The 9,705-nt window shown below is 43.9% G+C and overlaps 1 protein-coding gene across 1 annotated transcript; it reads left to right on the plus strand.

Moving 5' to 3' along the window:
* The first annotated feature begins 108 nt into the window (after positions 1 to 108).
* Positions 109 to 4,336, plus strand: LOC121439931 (40S ribosomal protein S8-like). The gene is made up of 2 exons (XM_041640562.1): positions 109 to 139; positions 3,849 to 4,336. The coding sequence occupies exons 1-2, from the start codon at positions 109 to 111 to the stop codon at positions 4,334 to 4,336; spliced, it is 519 nt and encodes a 172-aa protein (XP_041496496.1).
* The last annotated feature ends 5,369 nt before the right edge of the window (positions 4,337 to 9,705 follow it).

Raw genomic sequence — 9,705 nt, forward strand, 5'->3', positions numbered from 1 at the left:
CTCGGTAACCAAGAGGCGCTGCAGACTAGAAAAGCCGCAGCGTCCAGATCTGGAACTGGAGTCTCCGCATCCTACTACGGACCTTCCACCAGAAAACCAGCCCTCCAGATGGCGTTGGCTGACGCTGGACATCCTACTGGTACAGATTGCAAGTGTGCCCATTGTTGTTGCAGAAGGGTAAGAAAAATAAAAGGACTAAAGATTAGTAGAAACAAAGTATCCTTTTCTGAAGGTTACTTAAGACCTGGCTCAGCAGTTCAGTTTGCTGAGAACCAGAACGCCAGAGTGCCATTCCCAGCGCCCACGTCAAGAGGTTCCTAACCTCCTGGAACTCCAGTTCCAGGGGATCCCACCCTGTTCTGGCCTCTGCAGACCAGCGCACTCACACACAATTTCATAAATACAAAGTATTTTTAAGATATTCTTTTCACATATGGTATAATGATGTATGCACACTGCAAATACAATTTGTAGACAAAATACAACAGTTAAGAAGAGTTCAACAAAGTTAATAAATTTTTTTTTATCAAGGATTTTCAGGTTTGTGGATGCAGCTCAGTGGTAGAACACTTGCCTAGCAAGCATATGGCCCTAGATTAAATGCCCAACACACATAAATAACCCACATTAAAAGTCAAATATAGGGCTAGAAAGATGGCTTAGTGGTTAAGAGCACTTGTTCTTGCAAAGCATTCAGGTTCAGCTCCCGGTGCCCACGTGGTGGCTCACAGCCATCTGTAACCCCGGTTCCAGATATCGGACTATCCTCTTCCGGCCTCACAAGGCGTGCAGGCGGTATGTTGATGTACTGGCAGGCAAAAATCCCACGTTCTTAAAATATATCTCTATCTATTTATCTATCTATCTATCTATCTATCTATCTATCTATATCTATCTATCTATCTCTCTCATCCTCTCTCTCTCTTTCTCTGTCACACACACACACACACACACACACACTCACACACCACAAAAAGAACAAAACCAGAGGGTCTGGAGATCAAAGCCAGTCTGGGAAAGACATAGTTTCAACAGCAGCAGACAAAAAGCAAGCCTTAGGCTGCAATATGTAGAACCAGGAAAGGCCTTGCATTCAGACTATATAAAGAATTTTAATACAAGAAAAAGATTCGAGCAGGCGATGGTGGCGCACGCCTTTAATCCCAGTACTCGGGAGGCAGAGGCAGGCGGATCTCTGGGAGTTCGAGACCAGCCTGGTCTACAAGAGCTAGTTCCAGGACAGGCTCCAAAGCCACAGAGAAACCCTGTCTCGAAAAACCAAAAAAAAAAAAAAAACAGAAAGAAAGAAAGAAAAAGATTCGAGGGGGGAAAAAAGAGTTCAGTGGTAGAACGCTAGCATGTGTGAGAATAAAATAGTCTGATCATCAACACCGCAGGAGAAGAGGAAGAGGGGGAGGAGGAGGAAAGCGGATTCAGATAGGCCCCTAACTAAGGAAAAAATCCAAATAACCAGTGTTTAATGTCATGAGAGGGGTCAACTGCATGCGAAAATGGAAAAAGTCAAACCATGGTAAGAAAACCCTACAACAGCTGAAACCAAACGGCTGGCAATAAGTGTTGACAAGTGCATAGGGGCTTCTCGTATTTCACTGCAAGGAACTAAGATGCAGTGAGTTGGGGAAAGAAACGAACTGCAGGCAACAATACAGATGAACCTAAATGCACTGTGTTAGGAAAACGAGCCATTTGGGGTTAAAGAGAGGCTCAAGGGGAAAAGGTACTCACCTCCAAGCCTGCCCGTCTCAGTTCAGTCCCTAACGGAGAGAATCGACCCCGACAAGGTGTCCTCCTCTGGCCTTCACACACCTGCTGCAGCGCATCCAAAGCCACATCCTCACACACACCCACATCCATACTAAATAAGTAAATGTTTAGAAAAAAGTGGGGAAAAATAGAGGGAATGCACATGTAAGAGATAAAAGAAAAGAAACTCAGAGGCCAGGGCATGTGCCAGCCAGGAGAAATGCACAGGCCTGCTGAGGGGACTCCAGTCCTCGGAGCACAGCAGAAGGAGAGAACTGGTCCTGAAAGTTGCCCTCTGACCTCCACTCCTGTGCTGTGACACTCAAGCCTACATCCACACACACACCATACTCACACAATAATAAATTAATTAAATCTGAACTTTTTAAAGTTTTTTTAACAAAAACTCAGGAATTGGTTTCTATAGAGTGTGACAAACTCGACCTGCAGAATCCCTATACAAGGGGAGCTAAGGTTGGTAAGAGGTGGGCTAGAATTCTACAGACCATCTTTGTCCTGGTGTGGTTACTGTAGGCTTTATAATTTGACAGACAATTATCTATTCATTTTTCCACATATATACTGTGCTTACCAAGTCGAAAATCAAAGATCATGGATCTTGAATCAGAGTCTTCACTGAACTGTAGGCCCTACAACTGTATGACTTTAGGCAAACTCCACGACCACATAAATGTCAGCTTCCCCACTTATAAAACATCAGCAATGGGGCTGGAGTGATGGCTCAGAGGTTAAGAGCACTGGCTGCTCTTCTGAGTTCAATTCCCAGTCACCACACGGTGGCTTACAACCATCTACAATGAGATCTGGTGCCCTCTTCTGGCATGCAGGCGTACAGACACACAGGACACTGTATACATAACAAGTAAATAAACCTTTGAAAAAAATAAAAAGCATCAGTCATAAAAGTAAATCATAAGGACACTGAATTAGCTTGAGATCACGAGCTGATATGTATTTTCATAGCGCTCTGGGTATGGCAAGTCCTTGGAAATGTTGGCTGTGTAGCATCCCTCATGCATTAAAGACACTATTGAAAGTAAAACCTATAATGACTCCTTAACTGTAGAAAGGGTGGAGGTGAAGGCGAACAGTCTCTGCAGCTGTCTGTATGGAAACAGTCAGCCTGGTAGGTAGGCATAGAGGAAAAGGAACAACAGCATTCATGTGTACATAATGGAGTAATCCGAATGTAGATTTTCTGTGCTCTCTAATGCTGCCAGCCACGTGTGACCCTCGCAGACTTGCAAGGTAGTTAGTCTAAAACAGGATGAACTGTAACAGCAAGCTACCAAATACTGAAGATTTGCTATAGAAGAATGTAGACTATCACCCGGGGTTTTCAACTTTTGACTATGAATGTTAATATATATATATATATATATATATATTATGCTTAGTTTTATATATATGCATATATACATATATATATATAACTAAGTAGATATATTGATAAGATTCTATTTGTTTTTTAAGAAAGGATTTTTCTACGTAGCCCTGGATGTTCTGGAACTCACTCTGTAGATCAGGCTGGCTTTGAACTCAGAGATTTGACTGCCTCTGCCTCCCGAGTGCTGGGATTAAAGGCATGCGCTACAACCACCTGACTAATTTATCTTTTTCTTTTTTATGTTCACTATGCAATAAAACCTTTATCAACTTTTTATGTCTATTTATTATAGTGTTCTGCCTGCACGTGTGCCTGCATGCCAGAAGAGGGCGCCAGATCTCATTATGAATGGTTGTGAACCATGTGGTTGCTGGGAATTGAACTCAGAACCTCTGGAAGAGCAGTCAGTGCTCTTACCCTCTAAGTCATCTCTCCAATCCCTTTCTCAACATTTTTAACAGAGGCTCAGCTATTACCGAAATACATAATTTCTAAACTCAAGTCAGGGAAATTGACTATATTGTAGAGTAGATGCCCACAGGGAGTGTAGACTGATAAATTACCAGCCATCCCTCAGGGGGAGGACAAGTGGAGTCAGCTTCCTAGATGTTGTAGCCAGAAAGAATATGACTATCTTCCAGCGGCTTGCTGTAGAGATGAGCCTCTGCTGGTCCAGGGGGATGCTTTCTTTCTCCTGGCTCTTGGATCTTTGCCTTCGGATTGTTTTCAAAACTCTTCTACAATGCGTCCAATAACGAGCTGGTCCGCACCAAGACTCTGGTCAAGAACTGCATCGTGCTCATTGACAGCACCCCGTACCGACAGTGGTACGAGTCCCACTATGCACTGCCCCTGGGCCGCAAGAAGGGGGCCAAGCTGACTCCTGAGGAGGAAGAAATATTAAACAAAAAACGATCAAAGAAAATTCAGAAGAAATACGATGAAAGGAAAAAGAATGCCAAGATTAGCAGTCTTCTGGAGGAGCAGTTCCAGCAGGGCAAGCTTCTGGCCTGTATCGCCTCAAGACCAGGCCAGTGTGGCAGAGCCGATGGCTATGTGCTAGAAGGCAGGGAGCTGGCGTTCTATCTGAGGAAGATCAAAGCCCGAAAGGCAAATAAACCATCCATCATAGCTCATGTACTAAAGGTGTTTATTATTCTGTAAAAAAAAAAAAAAAAAAAAAAAACTCTTCCTGTATAGCACTGGCTGGCATGGAACTCAAATAGGCTCCTGAGAGCTGTGGTTGAGGCACATGCCACCACACCCAACAAGCCATCGTGGACTTGATAGTGTCGAAGGGCTGCCTCCAAGACGATGATGGTCTTACGAGACAGGGCCTTCACAAAGATTTGTGCTTCCACCTTCCAATAGATGTGATGAAACCACAAGTCACCAATAGCATCAAAACACCAAAACACCAGCAACATAGCATCTGACAATTTACTAGCTATTTTTTTTAAGGTTAAACTGCAGCTAAATGGCATATACCTATAATCCCAGCATTTGGGAGGAGGATCGGGAGCTCAATGTAATTCTCAGTTACATATTGAGTTCAAAGTAATCCTAGGTACAGGAGATCCTGTCTCAAATATGTGTGTGTCTACTATCATACATATGTATATATACTGTCATATATACATATATGTGTGTGGTATATATTTGCTCATATATATGGTATATATAGTATTTAGTATATATAGTATATATAAACTAAAACAAATACTACAAGCAGAAGTAAAAATCAAAATATAGTTTGCATTACATTTCTGTGAACAATGTTGCTATAAAGATATGTGAAAAAACTAAAAATGTAGACAATAACAAAATTTATAGGACCTTATAATAATGTATAATATATAACCAAACCCAAGCCTGTATATCGAATATATACAGAACTGCAATCAAGGGCTGAAGAGACGTCTCAGTGACTAAGAGAACTTCCTGCTCTTGCAGAAGATCCAGTTTCAATTGCAAGCACCCACATGGTGGCTCACAACCATCCATAACTCCAATTCAACTCCAGGATGATGGGATCCAACATCTTCTGAACTCCACGGGAACCAGGCACATACACACACTCAGACAAAACACCCATACACATAAAATAAAATAAATCTTAAAAAAAAGACAATCATAGGTAACATATTCAAGAAAAATATTCAAGCATGTACCACACTAAGAAGAAAAATAGCTGTTATACACTGGTTATGAAAAATGTCAACCTAGCAAATTTCTATTCAATTTGAAGACTATTAAAAAGTATTAAAACGTTGGTTCTTACTTATCTGAAACTCTACTTTATTACCTAATATTTATGTACGTCAATGTCCTATATTTGTAAACTATGCCCCTTTGAATGAGAATGGCCCCCATAGGCTCATATGTTTGAATCCTTGGTCCCTAGCTGGTGCAACTGCTTGGTAAAGATTAAGAGGTGTGACCCTGTTGGGGGAGATAGAGGTGGGCTGTAAGGTTTCAAAAGACTCACGCCATCCTCAGTGTGTTCTTTGCCTCCTATTTGCAGTTCCAGATATGGGTTCTCAGCTGCCACACCTTCACCCTACTCCCCCGCCCATCCCACCCCATAGAGGATACAAGCCCCTGGAACCACAAACGAAACTAAATATTTACCTTTAGAAGTTGCCTTGGTAATTGTGGTGCTTTGAGTGAGAATGGTCCCCATAAGTTCATGTGGTTGAGTATCTGGTCCTTAGTTGTAAAACTGATTGAGAAGGAGCTGGAGGTGAGGCCTTGTTAGAGGAGGTGTGTCACTGTAGACAGACTTTGAGGGTTTCCAGAGGCCACGCCATTCCCTGTTGGCTATCTCTCCGCCTCGTGGTTGTTGTCTCAGGATGCAAGTTCTCAGCTATTGCTCTAGCACCAGTCTGCCTGCCTCCTGCCCTGCCCCCTGCCCTGACGGTCATAGACTCTCCTCTGAAACTATAAGTCCCAATAAACACTTCTTTCTGTACGCCGTCTTGGTCATGGTGTCTCTTCACAGCAATACAGAAGTAACTAAGCCAGTCTTTAGTATTTAATCAAAACAATCAGAAACCCTGGTTAGGGCTGGAGAGATGGCTCAGAGGTTAAGAGCATTGCCTGCTCTTCCAAAGGTCCTGAGTTCAATTCCCAGCAACCACATGGTGGCTCACAACCATCTGTAATGGGATCTGGTGCCCTCTTCTAGCCTGCAGGCATACACACAGACAGAATATTGTATACATAATAAATAAATAAATATTAAAAAAAAAAGAAACCCTGGTTAAAGTTCGGCAAGGTGTCACGTGCCTTTAATTCCAGCACTCAGTTGCCCGGGCTGGCGGGTCTCTGAGTTCAAGGCCAGCCTGGTCTATTGAGTGAATTCCAGGACAGCCAGAGCTGTGCAAGAAATTCTGTCTGGAAAAACAAACAAACAAACAAACAAACAAAGGAAACCCTGATTAAAACACAAACAGTCTGTTTCCAGGCAAGAGCAGGAATTTTCAGTGACCACATGGGTCTCCTGACCCCCGTTCACTGATCTCTGAACACTGCATATACTTAATAAGTTCTGTTTGTCTCTGGGGGCTCCCTGAATTCTGTGTAAGGATTCACTGTGTGCTATTTTCTATCTCTCTTTTTTCATTATGTGTATCTCTGTGTAGGTATGTACACAGATGCCCCTGGAGCTTGAGTTACAGGTGTTTGTGAGCCACCCGCATGAGTGCTGGGAATCAAACTGGGGTCTTTTGGAAGAGCAGTATGTGCTCTTAACTGCTGAACCATTTCTTCAGTCCCTACTATACACAATTTTCAATAGCTCCTGTCACCTCCATTCAGTCCCACAGCCTGGTAGATAAAAAAATAAATTACTTTGGAAGGTTCAAGAAACTAAAAATAATAATTTTTATCTTTTATTGCATTGTCAATTTAGAAACCATCTTCTTAGAAGTTGTGGATATAATGCCAAACTCATTCCGCTCATCTGTCGAAGAGATGCTAAAATCAAAGGAATGCAATTAGCTGCTCAGGTGAATTTCATTAGAGTGGAAGCCATGCCTTTCCAGAATCCAAGATGGAAATCACAGCCAACTAGAATCGGAGCCCTGTTAGGGAGTGCCATCTTCCTCAGCAAGAGGGCAAGGCCATCAATATCTCACTAGTAAGAAAAACAGCCACTCGTTTGTTTAATCCTGTGATCTCTAAAGAGAAGAGCTGGGACGAGGGCTGGGAAAGGAGGTCAAGTTGGAGTTTCCCTTCCATCCTTGCTTTTTTGTCCGGAATTGAGACAGGCTCTTGTGTAGCCAAGTTGGCCTCGAATTTGCCATGTAGCTGATGCTGACCCAAGAGCTGGGATTACAGGTATGCACCAGCAGATTTTTGTTTGGTTTGGTACGAGGGACTAAATTCAGGGTTTCATGCATGCTAGGCAAACCCTCAACCAACTGAGCTACACCCTCAGCCACTACTCTTGCTCCTAAGCAAAGCATGATGCTCAGGCCATAGCTCTCAGATTCGCAGATACCAGGCACAAGACTTGGGATGAAACATGTAAGGCATCTATGGCTTGGTCCTGAAGGTGGCAGTGGCTCTTTATTAAAAGTTTAAAGTGGAGAGCCATGTGTCTGGAGATGGACCGAGAAGTCAGTGGGAAGGTCAGGATGTGAATGGTTGCACAGACCTGTAATCCAAGGACTCAGAAGGCTGAGACAGGAAAATCACAGGGTTGAAAACTACCAGTGTTACAGAATGATTCCAAGGCTGTGGTGGTTTGAAAGGAAATGGTACCCAAAGAGAGTGGCACTATTAAGTGGCCTTATTGGAGAAGGTGTTCATGTGGGAGTGGGCTTTGAGGTCTCTCTTCTCAAGCTTCACTGTGACAGTCAACTTCCTGTTGCCTCTGAGTCAACTCCAGCACCACATCTGCCTGCAGCAGCCATGTTCCCCATCTTGATGATAGTGGACTGAACCTCTGAAGCTGTAAGCCAGCCACCTCAGTTAAATGTTTTTATTTATAAGACTTGCCGTGGTCGCCAGGCGGTGGTGGCACACGCCTGTAATCCCAGCACTCGGGAGGCAGAGGCAGGCGGATCTCTATGAGTTCGAGGCCAGCCTGGTCTACAAAGGGAGTTCCAGGACAGGCTCCAAAGCTACAGAGAAACCCTGTCTCGAAAAACCAAAAAAAAAAAAAAGACTTGCCGTGGTCAAGATGTCTCGTCACAGCAATAAAAAAATCCTAACTAAGACAAAGGCAAACCTGAGGGAGTTGGTAAGACCCTATCTCACAAAGAAAATTTAAAAGAGGACTGGGGCAAACACTCAGTGGTAGAGTACTTGTCTAGCATTTGCAAGGCCCTAGCTTCAATCCCTAGTACACCTACACACACACACACACACACACCACAGAAATGAAATAAGTGTACATGTGCTATGGTGAGCAGGTGTACATGTACTACTGTGAGCAGGTGTATATGTGCTACGGTGAGCAGGTGTACATGTGCTACGATGAGCAGGTGTACATGTGCTACTGTGAGCAGGTGTACATGTGTTACTGTGAGCAGGTGAAAATGTGCTACGGTGAGCAGGTGTACATGCGCTACTGTGAGCAGGTGTACACGTGCTACTGTGAGCAGGTGTACATGTGCTATGTTGAGCAGGTGTACATGTGCTACGGTGAGCAGGTGTACACGTGCTACTGTGAGCGGGTGTACATGTGCTACGGTTAGCAGGTGTACATGTGCTACGGTGAGCGGGTGTACATGTGCTACGGTGAACAGGTGTACATGTGCTATGGTGAGCAGATTGTACATGTGCTACTGTGAGCAGGTGTACGTGTGTTATGGTGAGCAGGTGTACATGTGCTATGGTGAGCAGGTGTACATGTGCTACTGTGAGCAGGTGTATATGTGCTACGGTGAGCAGGTGTACATGTGCTACGATGAGCAGGTGTACATGTGCTACTGTGAGCAGGTGTACATGTGTTACTGTGAGCAGGTGAAAATGTGCTACGGTGAGCAGGTGTACATGTGCTACTGTGAGCAGGTGTACGTGTGTTACGGTGAGCAGGTGTACATGTGCTATGGTGAGCAGGTGTACATGTGCTACGGTGAGCAGGTGTACATGTGCTACAGTGAGCAGGTGTACATGTGCTATGGTTAGCAGGTGTACATGTGCTACTGTGAGCAGGTGTACATGTGCTATAGTGAGCAGGTGTACATATGCTACGGTGACCACGTACGTATACTATGGTGTGTTGAGGCACACAGATGTGAGTCTTTTCCACTTTAACAAAAGGTCAGAGAGTCTGAGCTTATTTTATTCTTTCAAAGTGGTTGACCACAGGTGTGGCTACAAATAACACATCCTGACCTAGGGTGTGGTTACTTGGTGTTTTGGACATTAAGATGGTCCATAGAGCTGGATCTGCTCCACCTCCACTAAAGGTCAGAGAATTTAAGCCTATTCCTGACCCTTCTTTTTAAAATAGGAGGTTTGACATAGGGATTGGCAGCCTACAAGATAGCTAGTTGGTCTAGGGTGTATTCGCTGCATAT

This window comes from Microtus oregoni, unplaced genomic scaffold (genome assembly GCF_018167655.1).
Source record: "Microtus oregoni isolate MIOR12 unplaced genomic scaffold, Mior012 000064F_ref0000363, whole genome shotgun sequence".
NCBI classification, from domain to species: Eukaryota; Metazoa; Chordata; class Mammalia; order Rodentia; family Cricetidae; genus Microtus; species Microtus oregoni.

Coding starts and splice junctions, on each gene's coding strand:
- LOC121439931 (XM_041640562.1), top strand. CDS start 109: ATGGCGTTGGCTGACGCTGGACATCCTACTG. Junction 140..3,848: donor TGACGCTGGACATCCTACTG/GTACAGATTGCA, acceptor CTGCTGGTCCAG/GGGGATGCTTTCTTTCTCCT.